Source organism: Sceloporus occidentalis, unplaced genomic scaffold, assembly GCF_023333645.1.
Source record: "Sceloporus occidentalis isolate IW3139 unplaced genomic scaffold, rSceOcc1.0.p SCAF_50, whole genome shotgun sequence".
NCBI lineage: Eukaryota > Metazoa > Chordata > Lepidosauria > Squamata > Phrynosomatidae > Sceloporus > Sceloporus occidentalis.
In genome coordinates, this window is record NW_028317030.1 from 3,290,896 (window position 1) to 3,312,419 (window position 21,524).

At 42.5% G+C, this 21,524-nt stretch overlaps 1 protein-coding gene across 1 annotated transcript; it reads left to right on the forward strand.

The window, feature by feature from the left end:
• The first annotated feature begins 83 nt into the window (after nt 1-83).
• LOC149288658 (STE20-like serine/threonine-protein kinase) lies at nt 84-20,833 on the forward strand. Its single transcript, XM_089491373.1, has 19 exons — nt 84-233; nt 5,711-5,875; nt 6,135-6,183; nt 7,331-7,480; nt 8,046-8,118; nt 8,211-8,405; nt 9,793-9,874; nt 9,978-10,109; nt 10,467-11,780; nt 12,065-12,195; nt 13,102-13,225; nt 13,909-14,088; nt 15,777-15,869; nt 18,178-18,307; nt 18,719-18,843; nt 19,026-19,214; nt 19,731-19,856; nt 20,453-20,566; nt 20,687-20,833. Exons 1-19 carry the CDS (start codon nt 84-86, stop codon nt 20,831-20,833), a joined length of 3,669 nt encoding a protein of 1,222 aa, XP_089347499.1.
• Nucleotides 20,834-21,524: the final 691 nt, after the last annotated feature.

Below are 21,524 nucleotides of genomic sequence, written 5' to 3' on the forward strand. Positions count from 1 at the left end.
CACAGACCGTCTGCAATCACAGCATCCGGAGGCTCCGAGCGTAGGCTCTGGTGAGGCTGCTTGGCCTCCCGCCGGTCACAGCCATGTCCTTCTTTAATTTCCGTAAGATCTTCAAGCTCGGCGGGGAGAAGAAGAAGAAGCAGTACGAGCATGTGAAGAGGGACCAGAACCCCGAGGAGTACTGGGAGATCATCGGGGAGCTGGGGGATGGAGCCTTCGGCAAGGTGTACAAGGTAAGCGCTGATGGGGGGGAAAGGAGTGCAGGAGAGACGTTTATGCCGAAGGAGGAGGAGAAATGTTAGAACAAGAGGCCATGATCTAAAACTAGAGGATCAGAGGCTTACATGGAACTATTTATTCACTGATGGGGTGGTAGGTGAGTGGAACAACCTCCCAGCAGAAGTGGTAGAGGTTGATACAGCGAGGGATTATAAGCATGCATGAGGTATGGATACGGCTCCCGAATCTAAGACAAGACCAACGTCTGATCATCAAATTCTGTATGAGATGATGTAGAGGAGAGCCAGAAAAGCATTGATTCTTAAAAAGATATGAGGGCGAGAGGTCATACTCTGAAACTAGAAAGTTTTATTTCAAAGAGTCGTAATTGGAGCAGCCTTCCAGCAGAAGTGGTAGAGGCTAATACAATGAGGATAGACGTAAGGATACCCAGAAGAGAGACAGATATTAGGAAATCCGAGTCGGTGGGCTGAACGGGGCTTTTATCTGCCATCAAATTCTGATTCAAGCCCAAAAACGAGGGTGATAAAAGCTCGATATACCGTGATCCATAATGTCCTGGATACGATGAGACGGTATGAGGGTATACTCGGCACTTCTCCCGGCATCATCCAGCTGCCACATTTATATGTATAATTCTTATTAACCTTTTGAAGCCATAGTGCATAGAATATTGTGTTTGGGGAAATATCTGAAGCTTGCGCCCCTGTGCCGGGGACGTTCGAATGCTTTATTCGCAGGGCTGTGGCCGAGATAAGCTAATATTGGTTGTTTTGGAGAAGCCGCTGGGCTGCCGCTCGTTCGGAGGAGGTGTTGGGGAAGAAAGGCTTGTCATGTATATTATTTTTCTATGAGTCACGGAACCTCTCCCTTATCACACCTGCCCCACTCCCAAAATTCACTCGATGAGCCGCACTGGCAGTGAGGGGGGAGATCCTTGTTATGTTGGCATGGATGAGATGTAAGGAAAAGATTTACTTTACTGAGTGGGTGGTAGATGCGTGGAACATCCTGCCAGTAGAAGTGGTAGAGGCTAATACAGACTGCTGAGCGATCTTGGTGTTTACGGAGAGACTAGATGCGCCGAATGGGTCTGATCTGCCCTCATTCTATGTTTTTATGCATTAAAATGCTGTGAATGTATAGATTTCAGGGCATTACGGGCCGGTGTGACGCTGGACGGGCTTTTCATGAATTGCTGCTGAATGTCGCCCGCTGACCCCGGTCCTGTTTGATTATGATGTCGTTTGGAAGGGTAGTTTTTTCCCCGTTTCCTGAAAGCCTGCTAAATGTCCCGAAAAGCGTGATTGGGGCGGTTGAGGAAGTGACGTTGCCCCCGGCCCCCTTGTCTCTGGATACGTCCTGCGACGCGCCCCCTGCAAGTAACTCGCGAGCGACTAATGAAAGTGTCTCTTGTTTTGGGAAAGCGGTGGAATGCGGTGCGACTGTCACTAGAAACCCGAAACCCGACCCCAGACAGAGGGTAGAGACTCACCCCCCCCCCACCGCTTCCTTCTCTCCCTTCCCTCCAACCAGCGCTGGAAGCCGTGCCTGCGCAGCCCTTGTGATCGTCTCCGCCAGCAGAGCCCGTCACATACTCTATAGACACATTTCCTTTGTAAAAGTAGATATTGATCTTTTTATTATTTATTTTAGAATTATTTTATGGAATTTTATTTTTTTAATTTATGGAACCAAGAAGGCTGCTGACACGGTGAATGATTTCCAGTTTAAACCCCCCCAGGAAGGACAAGGAAGGGGGTCTCGATAATAGAGCGCAGGGGAGAAGAAAGACGGGATAGAAGCGTTTAAATACTTAAAGGGATTCGGCGGAAGTTTATTACAGGAGGAGAAATGTTAAGACGAGAGGTCATAGTCTAAGACTAGAGGGTCAGAGGCTTAGATTAATGTAGGGATGTTTTAATATATGGGGAGGGTGGAGCAGGCTCCCAGCAGAAGCGGTAGAGGTTAACACAGCGAGGGGACTTAAACCTGCATGGGATCGGCATTCGGCTCCTGAATCTCAGACGAAACCAATGACTGATTAAGGTCTTTACAGCAGAGTTATGAAATAAATAAATAATAAGGTCGGATTCTGTTATCTGCCCGGCTGTTTTTTATTTTTTTTTGCGTTCTTTTTGCTCGTTACATTAATTGGTCGAAGAAAGAGAGTTTGGCATGAAATTGAAGCAGACGAATCGCAAATCTTACCAGCTGGCTGCTAATGTAAAATATGATAATCTAATGACCTGTAACCCCATCAGTAATAAACTACTCTGCAGTATATTTTGGGAATATGCCCACTGCTTGCATTCTGTATTACGGATCGCGAAGGTAGATGACTTCTTTCTCTCCGAGCCGGTGGAGATACGGGGAGCGGTTTCTTATTACTAAAGGCATCCCAGATCTCTTCCTGTCCAGACATTTCCTGTTCTGCTTTAAAACAAACACACTTGTTGTCATCGAGCATTTACATTTTATTAGTTAGTATGCAAATGTAATAGAACGCAGCTGCCTGCACCCTCCGACGTGTCCGGCCGCTGACCCGGAGCTCTCGTGAAATATCTGGAGAAGGATGTTCTGCGTCGCCGGCTGGGAGGATTCTGCAACGCTTGTCGCAATTGTATATGCTAATCAGGCCGGTCCTATTAGAGATTGTGGCCCCTCTGGGCCCTGCACCCGATAGAATGCAGAGTGTAAAAGCCGACGTCTCCATTTACAGAGCAGTATAAAAGCGATTGTCGGTCGTGGCCCCCTATGTAGTTATTCTGAAGAGTGACAGGGTTGGTTGTTGCTTGCGAAGGCAAATTCCTGCCTGGACCTTCACCCTTCAATGGACAGGCCTATGTTTGGCGTTTCGGTAAACATTTACTGAAGGGTAGAAGGGACTTCTTTCATGGACGCTCCTCAGAACTGCTACAAGAAGCGCTGATGTGCGAAATGCGGCAAGCGTGAAGTCTGCCGAGGCTGTCCATTGCTGCTGTCCAAGCTTTCTGATTACACCTCATTTGTTGCCGTATTGATCTCTGTGAATTTAGTTAATTAAAGGCCATGATCCACAGAGCGTGAAAACCGGGGTTCAATGGATGTATAATAAACACGCAGAGGGTTGCATATAAAATCTGTTTCAAATGGTATTTTATCATATAGCCACCAACTGAAATGTCCTTGCTAGCCACATAGAATTTGGTCTATAGATGGCATGGGTGCCGTCATGGTGCCGTAAACGCCCACCTAAAGTGCTTTACTTCCTGCACAGGGTCCTATATCCTTTAGAAAACCTTTTAAAAAGCTCTTAAATAGACAGGAAGGGGATGTGGGCTCTCCGCTGGATGCATCATCTTATCAGCGTAAGACAGGAAATGAAAATTCACACCTTTTTAATACAAATATATGTTCTTAAACTACTGTTTTTAGTACATTAATTCTACATATAGACGTTAGGCCTGTTCCGGTAGCTCCTGATGGCCTTGAGGTGACATCTGCCACATCGCGAGAAGTCAGCGGACGTTCCCCAGCTGTGCCGGCCGTGGCAGCGAGAGGCTTGGCCTGGGGTTGTAGACCCGTCCCTGGTGTCTCTGGGAAAGCTGGGGGAGGTTAGGAAGCTTCTTGTCCTCTATCCTCCTCAGCGGCGCATGGTTTTGGGATCGGTTACAGGTGGATCAAAAGTGTTTATCGCTCAGATCTATGGGAATTTAATAGCCATCCGTACACACGTTTCGCGAAAGTGTTAGAACTTGTGACTAGTGGAGCCGTTTTAGTCAAGTCTCAGTCCTTCGCGACTTTTAATATGCATTCATTAAATCTGGAGAAGCTGCAGCGCAATTCCGCCTCCACCAAAGTGCTCTCATTGACATCTGCTGCACGGGGGCTATCATTAGACAACGTGGTCTGTTGGAAATAGGTAACTGCTACCAACATGTATTGACATTCTATGTCTGAGCATGACCTGGTCCAGGTCCGAAGACCCTAATTGCTGATAAAAAAAAAAATAATTCTGATTATAAGAGCGTTCGCAAGGTAGAAGTAAGGAGTATTAGGAGCGATGCTGTGTATCGGCGCTTTGTATCCTCTTAGTGCTCCGGATGAAGAGGTATAAACTCTGTGTCATAGAGGCACCGTGCCCCCCCCCGGGGATTTTCACTAACGAGGGACAAGAAGACTTTGCCTGTTGGAAAGCGCTACGTTACACCAGATAAATCACCATGGAAGCCGAGTGCCGTTGTATCACTTAAGTTGTTTTACGCAGGACTGTAGTGGAAACATTACAGACTTTCTTCTACCTTCTTCCTTTTTCTGCCCGACCACGACCCACCAGTCTAGACCCTCATCAGGTCTTCATTAGTCTTAATATTTACATCGTAGATTTGTTTTACTTTCTCTTTTCAGATGAAAACGAATTCAGGAACCAGATTAATCCCGAACAAAGTAGTTATCAGATGACTCTCGCTAAGCGTAACCACAATTACTCCAAGAAAACTTCAGGCGGAAGCTGAGAATACAGATAGTCGCCGATAGTCCGCTTACCCCGGTCTCATGCTGCGATTCTTCCTTCGCTTTATTTCTTTTATCTTTTTGAAGTGAACTTTTATCTTTGTGACAATATCTGAAGTTCACATAGATTTGTGGCTAACACCGTGTGTCATCATAATGTAGCAGACAACACAATCGTGATGTAATGCAGACATTACGATGAAGTCGTATTGTTTGGGTTTTGTTGTAGCCGATACTCTGTGCTTTTTCCCTTTTGGTCCAAAGGAGGATTGCAACATTCCTGCAAGGAGCGCAGTTATTACAACATTTGTTATGTTGCCATGGCGAAAGCAGATATTTGCCGAGGCTTGCAGAAGTCGAGTAATAAGTACTCTGTCATTCTGGATGAGAGGGTGGGGATCTGATGAGAAATGATCGAGGAGTGTTAATTAAAAAGTAATATCTGTGTTCTAGACATCATCCCGTGTGTGTTTGAGTCGTGACGTTCCAGGAGGAGACACAGGAACAAAAGGGGGAAAACCATGTCACTGTGCAATATGATCTAGAACAGGGGTGTCCAACCTGTGGCCCCCCCTGCTGCTGCAGGACTACATCTCCCATAATGCTCTTTCAGCTAAGTGCCTGATAGAGGAGTATGGGAGATGTAGTACTGCAACAGCTGGAGGGCCGCAGGTTCGACAGCCCTGATCTAGAATGATAAAGACGACATATCCATAATCACACCAGTCAATAAAATACATGTAAGGCTCGGTTGCTGACATGGTCGTTGCTCTCTCTATATGAATGGCAGTTGGGTAACGTTGGGACGGTCTCTTCTGGCAGATGGCATCGTCATGCTTACTTACCTTTATTTTTTACGTCATTAAATGCTGCCCCCGTATGTCTGAATCTGAAATCCATCATGTGTTTAGATATAAATGTTAAAATCCATAAAATATCCGATCGGCTACATTAATTAATTATGCTTTTTTTTCAGGCTCAGAATAAAGAAACTGGTATTTTAGCAGCAGCGAAAGTTATCGATACAAAATCAGAAGATGAGCTGGAAGATTACATGGTGGAAATTGATATTTTGGCCTCATGCGATCATCCGCACATCGTGAAACTGCTGGATGCCTTTTACTATGAGAATAACCTGTGGGTGAGTGGTTTAGTAGATGGAGCCTTGTTTAGCAAGCTGATATATTTTTATATATTGATATTCGGAGAATTTAGACCATTGTAATATCAGGGCTCTTTAATCCATCTGGAGAAAAATACTTTATCTAATTTTTACCTATACATCATGTTGCTGACGAGCATTTAGAGATTTTCCAAATCTGCTGTTTTTTTATTTTTAATTTTTTTAAATTTTTTATATATTGAATTTTTTGTAACTGTTCCTTTTTGTTTGCTTGTAGATTCTTATTGAATTTTGTGCTGGGGGAGCAGTGGATGCAGTTATGTTGGGTAAGTCTGATCTTTCAAGTATTTTTTTAATCAACATACACACACACATACAGACACAGAGACACACACACACACTCCTGGAACTTCACGACTCGAACACACACTCCTGGAACTTCACGACTCGAACACACACACACACACACACACACACACACACACAGACACACTGCAATATTACGAGCCAAACCATTAAAATCATTTCTGTGCTCAGATTAAAGTAACTCCTTTTTATTGAATTTAAAGCCCTTTTCATCTGTATGATGATTATAGCCGCCACCTTAACACAAGCTCTATCCTAGTATTTTACCCATTATTCCAAACCATTAAGTCGTTCCTGCCCGTTGAAGCGGAGTAGAAGGAACGGACCGAGTATTCAGGTCAGGGAAGTGACTTGCTGTGTAATTCTTATCCTGCAAAACATAGGAATCTCATGTCGGCTATGATTTAAAAATCCCTGACTTCTTAAATAAACGTGTGCAGTTATCCTGCGTTGCCAGTTGACATATTTCAGATGGCAACGTTTGATGTGCTCAGTGACCCATGCTTGTGTAGCCGGAGAGGCTTAAAGTGGCAATCTAATGTCCCAGGGAGCCCCATAAATGAACAATGCATATAAAAACACTTTGTAAGTTATTTCGGATATGTTATTTAAGGTTTAAAAAGCAAAACTATAGTTAGTGAGACCTGCAGCTTCCCATCCCATCTGTGTCCTGACCTTTCACGCCACTGATTAGACCCCCGCAGCATTCACGGGGCCAGCGCTGCAGCTGACTGGGGTTGAGCACAACATGTAGAAGGAGATTTTCTCATGCATGGAAAATAGATGGCCGGAAGGGGCAAATGCATATGGGGGGGGGGGTTCTGCGTTTACAGGAGGGCCCCTACATACATTTAAAGGGACCTCTCGGCTGTCATACGCATGGAGGTGCACATGATGGATGAAGTGTCCCTTTAACATGCCATGACACTTCAAACCCGGTGGGAATTCAAGGCCAGGCATGGGGGCATTAGTTTTTTGTATTAAGAATAGTCCTGTGTGGGTAACTAAAGAGGGTAACTAGACCGTCTAGACCCACAGACAATATCGCTACAATTTTTTATTTCTTTTAATCTTTTTTTTTTTTTTTTTTTTCCCTTTTCTTTCCAGAGCTCGAGAGGCCTTTGACGGAGCCGCAGATACGGGTGGTTTGTAAGCAGACTTTGGAGGCCATGCTGTATTTACATGAAAATAAAATAATTCATCGAGATTTGAAGGCGGGAAATATACTTCTCTCGCTAGAGGGCGATGTCAAATTGGGTAAGTGTTGTAAAAGTATGAAACTCAAACTTTATCAAATAAACACCATCCTAAAAAATAAAGGGAAATTAACTGTAAGGTCACATGGGCTTCCACCATTTAATAGCCCGCCATTATAAAGCCCACCCCTCCGACGCTCTAAGGAATAGTGTTTAGGAAAACACCTTTGTCTGCTTTTTGTATTTTTTGCCTTTATTTGGGGGGAGTGTTGTTTTTTTGCGAGAGATGCAGTGTTCTGCTGTACTCCCCCCTCCTATTCATACGTTTATTAAAAGAGGATTCAAGAATGCGGGATAAAAACCTCAAACTGTGCACTTTGTGTTCTCTGCCCTGTGACTAATTCTGTGGGGGGTGGGGGGTGGGGATTGTAGCTGATAAAAAAAAATAAAAAAAAAATAAAAAAAGATATGGCAGGAACAGGTTAAACTAGAGATTTTAGAACACAGATTCTGTCACCGTAAAAGATTATTTGTGTCGAAAAAAATAATTCATTAGTGGGCTAAATTCAAATGGCTTTACCAACTAAGTTATGATATTTAATATGATATTTATTTTTTTTTTAAAGCTGATTTTGGAGTATCTGCTAAGAATACCCGAACCTTACAGAGAAGAGACTCCTTTATCGGTACACCGTACTGGTAAGGCTTGTTGTATTTTTTCTTTTTTTTTCTTTATTCTGACGGTGTTCTGTGAAAACTATACATTAATGGTTTTTCCCCTGAATTTCCAGGATGGCCCCGGAAGTTGTGATGTGCGAAACGTCAAAGGATAAGCCATATGATTTCAAAGCTGACGTTTGGTCTCTTGGAGTCACGTTGATCGAGATGGCTCAGATCGAACCTCCGCATCACGAGCTCAATCCAATGCGAGTTCTGTTAAAGATTGCGAAGTCCGATCCTCCTACCTTAGCTCAACCATCAAAGTGGTAAGTGTTCCACATCTTTAGTTCATGCTTTAGATGCCAGCAAAGTGCTTTTTTGGCCTTCTGAAAGGAAACTTTTTTTTTTTTTTTTCTTCCTACGTCTCTTGCATACCCCTTTCAGTGTTTCTGTGTGAAATACTCAGCAGGACACCAAAGCCCCGGTCTGCTTTATAATAGATTATCTTCAGATCGGTGCACAGTTTGCGTTGGATGTTTGTAAACAGGTGCTGACGTTCTTAGGACAAAGCAGCGGAGGAGAGGATCGCAGATAATAGTTGTGAACAGAAAACCAGTTTAAAATTGTACCCTTAACAAGACTACTGTTGTGCGGTACGCCTGTACTGCCGAATGCAGCTCACCGGGTCTGTATTAGACTTGTGCATTCGGATTCGTGCAAATCTGCAAGTCGTACAAAGCCCCAGAAACTCAGAAAGCTCAGAGTTTTCATCTGACATTCGTGGGTCCACATTCACGCACTCTCTCACGCTCTCTAAATGTTTCCTCACCTTCTCTGCCAACCACTTCCTCTTCCACATCTTCTATCCTTAATCTGGTATCCTCTTTCTTCATCGGCATCTCCGTGGACGTAACCCAGCCACTTCCGCTAAAATGGCAGCACTGCATCTTGCCCGATCCTCCAATCAAGGGAGAGGATGTCACCGCAAGCTCCTACTGAGGTCAATATGATGGCGATTGCGGTCCTCTCCCTCCAATGGAGGATCGGGGAATACGTCACCCCAGTGCCGCCATTTTGTCAGAAGTTGCTGAGTTATGTCTGCGGAGATGCAGAGGAACAAAGAAGATTAAGGATTGAAGAGAAGGGAGAAGATGATGCGGAAGTGGTCGGCAGAAAAGGTAGGGAAACGTTTAGACAGGGTGAAAATGAGAGTGAATGAGTGCACCGGGCAAAGAATTTCCTTCCCAAATTAAAAATGCCCCCAAATTTTCAGCCAAATTAAATGGGCAGGGAACAAACTCACAAATGTGTCCCAATCTTTTTGGCCCATTGGCACGTCTAGTCTGTAAATTAACACATCTAAAGTAATTTTGATTGTTCTCTTTTTTTTTTTTTGTCTGCTTTGACCACAAAAAATCTTCAGACATTATGTGATGTTATTTACCACTCCATTTCATAAAACATTGACAGATCTGCTCAATTCAGTGCTGTTCACAGAAAAAAAAAAATCCATTTGTGGTCAGGGCTTACATCATGGGTAAGATATGTTAGAGAATCATTAAGAAGATTGTCAGACAAATTGAAGAAAGCTCAGTGTGTTCTATTGTTTAATGAACAAACTGATGATTACTGCATTTCTAGTCGCTCCACTTGTAACATTGTCGTATAATCTGGGAATTGTGACTTTAATACGGCTTTTTATTATTATTTAAGGTCTCTAGATTTCAGTGATTTCCTAAAGAAATGTCTAGAGAAAAATCTTGATGCCCGATGGACTACAGCCCAGTTACTACAGGTAGTGGAACCAGAAAAAAAGCAATTTATTCTACCGCAAACCACCTTGTGTGCTTTACAAATGTTTGATTTTTTTATATTTAATATTTTTTTTGTTTGTTTAGCACCCTTTTGTGTCTACCGTGACTTCCAACAAACCCGTCCGAGAACTGATTGCAGAAGCCAAGGCTGAGGTACTGGAGGAAGTAGAAGATGCCAAGGAAGAGGAGGAAGATTTTTCAGAAGACCATTCTTTGGTAGGAGCTTTGGAGGCTGCGTATACCGATGTCTGTGCTGACCGACCGACGATGTTATTGGGGATTGGTAGCTAAAATATCACATGCAAAACATACTTACACATTTAAATGTAAAAGCAAACTAAATGGCACTGAATCTTCGATTGCTAGATACAGGATTCCACAATTATTTTATAATTAAATACTACAATGCGATTAAAACCATCATGTATTCTATTTGCTGTAGTTTTTTATTAGCTAACAGGAATTTTGCCTGGTATGCGTTTTTAGCTTGTATGCAAATAATTATGTACTGTAATTGATTAAGAGAACTTCCTATACTTTTATACCTATAACATTTTACTATTTGTTCTGTAGCCTGTCCCAGACAATAAGAGAGCTTCTTCAGACCTCAGCATTGCAAGCTTGGAAGACGACAAACTTTCCCAGAATGCTTCAAGTCTAGAACCGGTCTCAGAAAACGCAGCACCCGTTGAAGTTGAGAGTAAAGTGTCCGATCAAGATATAAAATCTAAACCAAATCAAGACGTACAACCTGAACCGACAAAGGAGGTCGAGAGCGCTGAAGACCTCTCCAAGAAACCGATCAGTCGAGAGGTCTCAGAGAATGGAATACCAGATGTTCCCACCGTACCGGCAAATGACGCTACCGTAACAATAAGCGAAGGGGAGAATGAGTTGCCTTCTGTGGATCCAACCAAAGAAAATGACGTTAAACCAGCGCACGAAGAAATACAAGCTGTTCCTGAACAAGATAACGAGGAGAGAACCCTTTCCGATAAAGATAAGAATGCAGTTGTTCCTCCTCAGGAATCTCATTCTCTAGTAACAGAGGAGATACAAAATGAAGTAAAACCAGAAAGTGTAACATCTGAGGTACCGTGTGAAGAAGAGGTTCCTGAAATGACAAATAATCTACCAAAAGAAGAACCTGTCGATGAAAAGAAAGACGGGGAGGAAGCAGTCAAAGAAGATATTCCAAGTGGAGAGGTAACTAATGAACTATCGGATTCTGTTGTTGCTAATGATGTCCGTGAACAACAGCCTGAGGTGTCTGAAGAGTTGCCTTTAGAGGAGAAGGTTAAAGTAGATCCTGGTGCAAAACATGCCTTGGCTGAATGGGTGGTTGACAGCGGAGACACCCCTAAAAAGACTGAAGCGGAGCCAGTTGTAAGCACTACCTCTGTAGATGAAGTTGCCCCGGCATCAGAAAAGCCAAGTGAAAACAGTGTCGCTGATCTGGTTGCTACATCTCAACCAACTGAACCTAAGATCTCAGAAAACACTATCCAAGTTCCTCAAGATCCTGTCCAAGAGAAGAATGAGGAAGCATCTACAGCTTCTCTGCCTGATAAAGAGAGCGTGCAGGGCCTACCCGAAGAAAACACTGTTCATGCCAGCGTTCCGACTGACCCTGCCATTGAAACAAAGCCAGAAGAACATCCAGCATCCGTGCCCAGCATCAGCGTGGTGACGGCTGAAAGCGAAGGAGAAAATCACGTGCCGTCTGCAGGCTCATCTGAAAACCCCCAAACAATCGGGGAGAATCCAAAGGAAAGCGACTCTGACTCTGGTACCGGCTCTACGGTTGACAGCGGGAGCATGGATTTGAACTTGTCTATATCCAGTTTTCTTACCAAAAGTAAAGAGTCCGGCTCATTATCTGTACAGGTTAGAATCTTACAATGTCTCCAGCCACTACTGCTAGCTCTCTGGCTATTGGGGGTTTTATATGTATTGTAGCATAACTAATTTTCAGAAAGAAATAGCGTAAAAAAGTCTGTGAATAAAAAAAAAAAGTATCCTTTGTTTTCCTCCAAATTCCCTTTTTTATTTTTTTTTTGATTGATTTTTTTTTTTTTTTTTTTACTATTTAAGACCGGGCTTTAGAAGTTAGCTTTCTTCCTTTAAATTGTGACCCTTCATGATTTTTTTGTTTTGTTTTATACGCATAGGAAAGCAAGAGACAGAAGAAAACTTTAAAGAAAACTCGCAAGTTTATGGTTGATGGCATTGAAGTAAGCGTCACAACCTCAAAAATAGTTACTGACAATGACTCCAAGAACGAAGAGATGAGATTCCTCCGGTATGTTTTAAGAAAATCTGTTTTGCCTTTTTTTTTTAATAAATAGTTAATAATTTAATAAGTATTTAAGCATCATCCTTAAATGAGAAAGTTGTCGATGTTCATATAAGTCCATGTTTGTTTTTTATCGAGCCTCATGGCAACTGCGGCTGCAGCTACCAGATCAAAATCAGCGGTTCGAGGGTAAAAAGTGAAAAATAGAAATAATTTTACTTCCTCTAAAGAACACACCTTGAGAAAGCTAAAAAGTGATAATGTCCCGCGGGGTCATCGCTCTTTGAATTGCTTTATTAAACGGCTATTCAGATTCTTCTTGTTACTTATTGTTTTTTTATAGCGCCGTGATATTCCGCAGCTACGTACAATGGGTAAACGGCAAATAACAAGTAGTATGTAATATAACAAATAGATTTACAGGAGCAAGAGGTAAGGAGGGCCCTGCTCAAAGAGCTTACAATCTAGAGAGTGCTCTAGCCCTACGTGTATTATTCCCATGCTGCCAGTATGTTTCTGATAATGATGCTAGTAATTGTGTTGTACGGGAAACTAGACATGAGGAATATCTTTGCTTGAAAGAGATGAGACGGGGTTAATATTCCTCTTGACCGTAATCGGGTACCAAATTTGAACCCCATCCTTGTATCTTTACACTTCATTTTGATTGTATAGTGTGTGTGTGTGGGGGGGGGGTACAATCCCTATATAAATAAATACATTTCATAAATAAATATTCTGACCGTATATTAAATTGGTGTTATTAAACATAATTTTTTTAAATATGTTAAAAAAACAACAACAGTAAGACCACGTAGTCCTGTCTTGTGTTATCAATGAAACTGCATATTCTCTTCCCTTTCTCATGTGACATTGCGGCTTGTGGTAACTCATTCATTCGCTTTTCTGAAGGCGGCAGGAACTGAGGGAGCTGCGGCTTTTACAGAAGGAAGAGCAGAGAGCCCAGCAGCTTCTTAGCAACAAGTTATTACAGCAGCGAGAGCAGATCTTCCGACGGTTTGAACAGGAAATGACGGTAACGCTACTTTTACTTCTTTTAGTGCAAAAATGTTTTGTTTTCCTGTTCTTCAAAAGTTCCCCTTTAAATGTACATTGGAAGCTTCTAAATGCTCAGCGTATGGGCTTTTTGTATGATTTATATAGCCTGAAATATAACAAATAGATAATCCAGCTATTGTGTGCCCCCCCCCAAAGAAAAAGACAAGTAGGAATAATGTAATCAATATGTCAGCAAACAAAAATAAGTAAGATAAGTGAATGCAGACAAACAGCTGTTCTATACTAAATACCCCAGCAAAAAAAGGACCAACGTTTTGCATCCCGCTAAACTAACCAGAAACAATGAAAAAAGAAGAAGCTGTGAACAAATAGTTTTCTATGACTTATTTTATCCTGGTGGATGATCCAGAATCTTCTCGCACTACCCTACAAAATAGTTTTGTTTGAGTGCAAATGTATGTTTTTGACAGTAATTTTCTTCTTTTTTTTTTTAAATTGGCGCTAATATTCACAACCAATCTAGCCTTGACAACTTTTATTGTTTTGGAGCAACCCCCATGATCCTCAGACAACCCATTTCTGGACACAGGGAAGCAAAGATTAATGGTCTTTTAAGTACAAAGATCTGCTAGCTAGCTATAAAGGGAGCAACTAAGCGCGTAGCGGAAACGGGACAAATTACCTTTTTTTCCTTTTTAGGGCAAGAAACGTCATTACGATCAGGACATTGAAAATCTGGAAAAGCAGCAGAAGCAAACCATTGAGCGCCTAGAACAGGAGCACACCACACGCCTGCGCGATGAAGCCAAGCGAATCAAATCCGAACAGGAAAAGGAACTCTCTAAATTCCAGAACGTGTTAAAAAACCGAAAGAAGGAGGTAAGGTCCCCGCTGAGAGGCATCTTTAATCTTAAATTCGCTGATCGGTATCCATTGTTGTACTGAGTTCTTTAAAACATGTTCTCGCTATTTAAAGTCACCCTCTGCTTCTGAGTTTGACTTGAATCTGAGATGACGTACCGGTCTGAAAAGTGGAACGGTGTTCATAATAATTTGGGCTATAATTCTCCAGATTTGGACAAGCAACGGGATCGAAGTAACTTTGACTTCTAAAAACCAAAGGATTTTAAATCCTCGTTAATATCCGTCTGCCCCTTTCTCCCGCGGATTAGTTTGTCTGATATGTGATAATATGACCGCCAATGAAAACCAGGCATGCCTTGAAGTGTTACCGATCCCTGTGTATTTTACTGTTTTAATTACTAAATTAATTTCACGTACCCTCTGATTGAGACAGTTTATACTCGAAATAGATACGTTCTATGTTCTCATTCTTTCACCTTACATGAATGTATGACATAAGCAGCGTATGTCTGTCAGTGGATATAAATGCTTTAATCAGCATATATTAATTTTATTTTATTTGTTTTTTAACTATCTATTACAAAATGGTGCCGTTTTTATTTTCTCAAAGGTTAATTACGATGTTCCTTTTTCTCCCCACCTCTTCACTATATTATACCGAGTTTGCTCTTTTTCCCTGGTGGCCGGGATCTATGGGTGTTGGTGACAAGTTTTCATCATAGCGTCATTTACAAAACTTTTTCGCGGTGAAATGGATAAAGGTGTTTTTTCCTCTCCTGGGATGGGGCTTGGAGGCTGTGTTCTCAGTACACAAGTTTAACTTAAGAAATCTTGATAGTCCTTTAGCTGGCCCTGTTATCAAGGTGATATATATATATATATATATATATATATATATATATATGTGTGTGTATATATATATATATATGTATATATATAATAAAGACAGATATCTTTAATAATACACCATTTCATAACTAACACCTGCTACAGAATCTCTCCCATTTCATACATCAGAAAGCCCTGCCTTAGAACATATTTGCCTTAATTGCACTTTTTAACTGAGCGTTTACTCAGTTCACGTTTATTGATATAGCGCTAGCAGATTCCGTAGCGCTGTTACGATAGCGGACGTTGAAGATATTTAAAATGGCAATAACATTATCTCGTTACGACATCTATACAGAGGAGGGCCCTGCTCCCGAGAGCTTATACTCTATTTTGCCGAATGGTTTCTATACGGGGAATTTATTTTCTTTTGTTAAACTTGGTGTACAATACATCTCAGGAGGCTGCTGAGATTCTCCTGCCTTTCTTCAGTCGGTATCGCTCCATAATCTTGCATGCGATCCGTTCATCTAGATCACTCATTACATCATACAGACTCTAGTAGGGTCACCAGCGTGTATATTATGACCCTTTTTTATTCTACTAATGTAGGCGCAGCACACAGCAGTTAAAGGTAACGTTAAACCGTTATCGGTCAACGGTTTCCATTTCCAGGTCAGCTCCCATCTAATCAGTCAATCACTTTAGACATCATTAGCACACACGGGCTACTCAACACGGGCTCGGGCTTCTGTCTCCCAACTACAGAGGTGCTCTCTGGTTTTGGCTTTACTCTGGCTGACGTGCTTCTTGTAAGCGCTTGCTCTACGAAAAAAAGGTCATTTTTTTCCCCACCTTCTGCATGCTCGTACTAGGTTTTAAATGACGTGGAGAAAGCACCAAAAGAGCTGAGAAAAGAGCTCACGAAACGCAGGAAAGAAGAGCTTGCGCAATCCCAGCACGCTCAGGTAACAGCCGTCGCTTTGTGCTACTAAACCCCCGAGAAGAAGCCTAATGCTTTCCCTGAGTGACTCGTAAAAGCCGTCTGTCGGCAAACCGTCGAGTGTTATGACTAACCCCGGACCGATTGCTGATCACGTAGCCTGCCGTAGCGCACTGACTGTCGGCTTAAAGTGGATCTGTCACAGAAAGCAATATGGACATATTTATCCTTATGTATATACCGGGGGAGCGGTCATCCCCCATGGTCCCCGCCTCGCGATTTTCATCACTTTCCCCTAAATTGTTACCTCCGTTTGGAGATGGAGACCAATAGCGGTTACATGGGCTGGAAAATAAAAGCTCCGTGCTACTTGGTTTTAATAAATCAAATTCTGCTAAAAGCTGGCCAGGTGACAGTTCCTCTTTGACCATTTAACATTCTTAGTGCTTCAAACTAGTTATACGATAAAATTGGGTTTCATTGATTTTCTGTTTTTTGGTTAAAATCTTAAAATGCGCCATACCTTTTAAGGAAGAATGAATGTCAGAATGTCTTTGTAATAAAACAAACGTCTGGTGAGAAGAAGACTACCCTCAGAAAGTAATGGTGCTTGTATTGAAGCAATTGTGTATAAAACACAGCACCCCCCACCCCCAACAGATGGTTTATTCACTAAGGGGGGAGTCAGTAGGGGAGTTGCAGTTTCATCGCACCGACTATACTTTATAGATTACGAAGAGCCAACGCCAGTGACCGCCTGCTGCCAGAATAGTTTGGATGACCAAACCATATAACCAAGCCTTGATTGAACTATACATTACACAGGGCCAGATCAGCCCTTCCTGCAGAGAAGTTTGCCTGGAATGGTCATTTATAATGCAGTGAATTCAGGGAGTTGGGACCATAACTGTCCTGGCAATAATTTCTCCTTTAGTGAATAAACTCCAATGTCTAACTTCGCTAATGGTTTAAACCAAGACCAGTGTGCATTATATCATTATTATTATTATTATTTTATATCGCAATCATATTCCATAGCGATGTACAATAAGGTCTAAAAAGTAGTAATGATTGGAAACATGACATCTAAGTGTTCTGCAGCAGCTGCTTTTTCTTTTTTTTTTTATTCAGAGGGTGAAATATCTAGAATTGTCTGTAGGTTTTTCTTAGCGGCATTAAAAAGCGCGTGGATTCTAAACATCAGCGATTTGGAAAGAAGACGCCTTTAAGGAAAACTCATTAGTTTGTAAATTGAATCTGGATGGTATTTTTTTCCTGCACCGTGAATACCTGTGTGTGATACTTTACTTTTCTATGTATTTTTACCCCAAATACTTGTCTGATGCGAGGTAAATACCGAGGATCAGAAATAAATGCTTGTTGGGGGGCTGTGTTCTGCTCCGCAGGGTGTAGCCCAGGTTATGGTTCAGACGTTTCAGTTGTCCTCGTGTACTCTGTTCAACGCTCAGATGCAGGATGTGAGTGGGCACTCGGAGGTCTGGGTCCGTTGCACGGGATTTTGTGTTTGGCCTGGTTGAGATTTAGGCGACGTTAATGCACGACCCTATCTCTATTACGTGTGTTTTCTGATGTGTGCCTAGGAGAGTCTGTCCGTTAAAATGTTCAGCCAATGTCCATTTCGCTGCATGTTCTCTTAGAACGTAAACTCTGGCCCCCCAAAAGGTTAGCTTAAGGAAAAGGGCCTTAATGCCCCGCGAAGAGGCAGTTGTGCCAACATGCTGTTGGGTTATTCCATGGCTGCTTGCGCAGGTCTCCACATAGTCATGTCCACCAAACCCCCCCGACGCTACTCCCTCGGCAGCCTGATCCTCCCCGTCAGCATGGTGGCAGCAAAGGAAGGGGGGCTTAGTATTCCCACAGACAATAAAATTTCTCCCCAATTTCAATATCCATCTCTAACACGATATAATATTTGTATCCGTGATATGCAGTAGGGGGTACTTGATACCTGCCCCCTAAGTTTGCAGTTTGCTGTGAAACAAAATCTTTGTGCCAAAATGAAAGTTTTCGGATTTCTACAGCCGTTCTTTTAAATAACGCAGATCTTAGAAGCAGCGATCTCTGTGGGGTGAGATGCCGCGCATGTCTCATGCATCTCTTGCTGCAACACAGAAAAAAATGGCTGCCGCAATGTATTTTTTCATTGTATTATTCGATTTGAGCCGACGTTTTTAGCGCAAAACTAAAAAATCTTGGGTTCCGTCCTTTAGTTGGTTTACCTTTTTTGGCGTTTTTAAGTGGTGTGTGGTGTGTGTTTTTGAATCTGGGAAAGGTCATTTAAACGCAGTCCCTAACTTATTCTATTCTAACAGGAGCAGGAATTTGTGCTGAAGCAGCAGCAGGAGCTCGATGGATCCCTGAAGAAGATTATTCACCAGCAGAAGACCGAGCTGGCCAACATTGAGCGAGATTGTCTGAATCACAAGCAGCAGCTTATGAGAGGTACGTCCCGAAGACCAAACATAGACTAGACTTCAACTGGGGGGCATAAACCCAAAAATAACCTGGAAGCCCCTCTGTAGCTAAAAAGCCTTTCAAAGCCTCATCTCGAGTAGGCAACATGTAGTGCTTCTGAGCATTCTTAGCCAGATGTAGGCAGGAGAGCTGCTATCTAGGCTTGATGTTCCACCTGGTGACCTTCGCTGCTTCTTGCCATCACTTGGCGATGGATCGTTGATCGTAAAGTAGTGCGGGAGGGCAGGTTAGTCGAGGAACCGAGCGAATCAAGAATGTTTCGGGCTTAGAGAACAGACAGGTGATGAGGTGGGCAGAGGACCTCTGTGTTCTGAAGATGAAGTGAAGGAGACCTGCCATGCCTGCTTTATTTCTTATGTATATTTTTTTTCTGACCAGCCCGGGAAGCTGCGATTTGGGAATTAGAAGAAAGACACCTACAAGAGAAGCATCAGCTGCTAAAACAGCAATTGAAGGATCAGTATTTTATGCAGCGGCACCAGTTACTGAAGAGACACGAGAAGGTTTGCATCTTCCTTTCAGGCTGTAGACCTTTAGAAGTTTTTTTCAGAGGAACACCAACCCCCCCCCCCCCCCCCCCTGTTAAAACGCTTTTTGTCAGCTTTCCAGCCTTTGGGGTGGAAGAAGCTTTTCCCTCCCGTCCTTTGCTGCGCGCATCACGTGTTATGTATTCTTTGCGGTGTAGGAGATGGAACAGATGCAGAGGTATAACCAGCGGCTCATCGAAGAGTTGAAGAATAAGCAGGCTCAAGAAAGGGGTCGGCTGCCGAAAATTCAACGCAGCGACGCAAAGACCCGCATGGCCATGTTCAAAAAAAGTCTACGGATTAATTCAGTCGGATCGCCCGAACAAGATAGAGAGAAGATTAAACAGGTACACTTTTCTTTAACCCTTTGTGTGACTGGGGGTCGACGTATATTTATCCACCGATAGGTTTTTGTTGTTTTGCTATAGTGATATACAGGAGTCAACTTTATAAACTGCTTACAATTTACCTAGGGGGAGATTAATATTTATATATATATATATATTACACAAACACTAACTTTTTTCTCTATTTTTTTTATACTGTTGGATCAATTAGCTGGCTTCTCTCCTCCTCAATAATATAAAAGTTTTAATGCAGTTTTCAGCCTGGGGGGGCTCGGAGAAGACTGCCCGACAGGCACTCCACAAAAAGGTGTTTTTGGCAATTTCTTATCCCAAAGCACAGGGCCCACGCCGTCTCTATGCAGGAGGCACGGAACTGGAATCCTAAGCCTTGGATTGCGTGCTACGCATCTCCTAGTGTTCTAGGGGTTAACGCTTTAATGTATAGGGTGTTTTCCATTGTGCTGAAGAGACCTATACCTTCCCTGTTTCTTTTCCCCCTTTCGGTTTGCGCCGTAGTTTGCCGTTCAAGAAGAAAAAAGACAGAAGAACGAAAGACTGGCTCAGCATCAAAAGCACGAGAACCAAATGCGAGATTTGCAGCTACAATGCGATGCCAACGTCCGGGAGCTTCAGCAGTTACAGGTCCGGTATATCGACACCGTGTATTAAAAGGGACGAGGTAACCCGTACTGACGGTCCCTTCCCAAATAAACCCACCTTATATTTATTCCATGGGAGCAGCGATCTTACCTTCCTCCGCAAATTAAGGGGCGGGTTGTTTATGGTTTGCCTTCCAGTATTTGACATATTGGCTGCCATTTTGAAATATGGTGCTTTTAAAATAACCAAGCTATTAATTACGGCAGACAGCCGGTATGTGTTCGATTTTCAGCCGCTAGCATGCGAGTTGGTATGTTGATGACAATGAGCGGCTATGAGAATGAAGGCATGATGTTGATCTTCTGTTGGTTATCGTGTTACCAACATTATGAAATGGTTTGGAAAATCTGGGCAGAATGGAGGATGCCGGTCAGGATGCACCATGACTGTATAACGGCCCCTCGAACCACTTTCTATAAAAACCTTCGTTATTACTCACGGATTGGCTTGAGGTTTTGAAATAATGGTCCTGTTGGTCGTGACCATGCTAACCAAAGTGGCCGCCATACTTTCATTGGGTGGAAATAAAACCTAATTCACGATATACGGTTTTAATTATTTAACTTTTGTTTTGCCAGAATGAGAAATGCCATCTGTTGATAGAACACGAAACGCAGAAGCTGAAAGAGTTGGACGAAGAACACGTTCTGGAGCTCAAGGAGTGGAGAGAGAAGCTAAGACCCAGGAAAAAGGTGACCACAAAATAAGAATTTTTATGTTTTCCCATAAAATATTTCATCCTCTAGGCTTGGACGGATCTTGTAGGTTCTTGCGGAGCGTTGGTAGAAATTTGTTCTTTGTTTTCCCGACAGGCCCTCGAAGAGGAGTTTACGCGGAAACTGCAGGAGCAGGAAATATTTTTTAAAATGAGCGGCGACTCTGAATGCCTTAACCCCGCCACGCACAGCCGCATCTCCAAGTTCTACCCCATCCCGAGCTTCGGTTCATCTGGAACATAACAACGCTATGCCTGGAGGTCTCTTCTGTGTCACTACAGCTCCAGAACACTGGCAGAGTCGTAGTTTTATTCTCCTTTTATACTATTTCACCGTAGATTAAAAAAAAAACAAAGGATGGAATTTTTTTTTTTATAAATTCCGTTTCGAGACTGATTTTTATTTTAATTATTTCAGATCATTTTATAGCATTTGCTGTAAGACAAAAAAAGCTTTAAAAAAAAAAAAAAAGTTTGTGAAAACCACTGCTTTTCGGTATGAAGATATTCCGCCATCTTTGAATACTATTTAATATGGAAAAAATACGAACGCTTATTTTTGGCCTACATTTCTTCGGATTCGGTATTTGACGCAATCCCTAAGCCTGAACGCAGCAAGTTTTCCAGTACCGCGACGTCAACGAGACTTGTGTGGCTGATTTGTACCACTAATGTTACAACGTTCCCCTTTTCTGAAAGTTTCTTTGCTTACAAATGTATTTTAGTTTTTTTAGACTACTTTATTGATGTATTATAATCCTCGGATTGATTTTGCGTCGTTGCATGTTCTGATCACGCAAACACCATCTTTCACCAAAATCTGCAAGATTGATGACGCGTCGCGATCCGTCGTGGACGGCACGTGAGGACGCCATTCTGTTCATTGGTACTTTTCAAGGCGCTTTTCCGGGGATCCTTGCGTTAATATTATATTT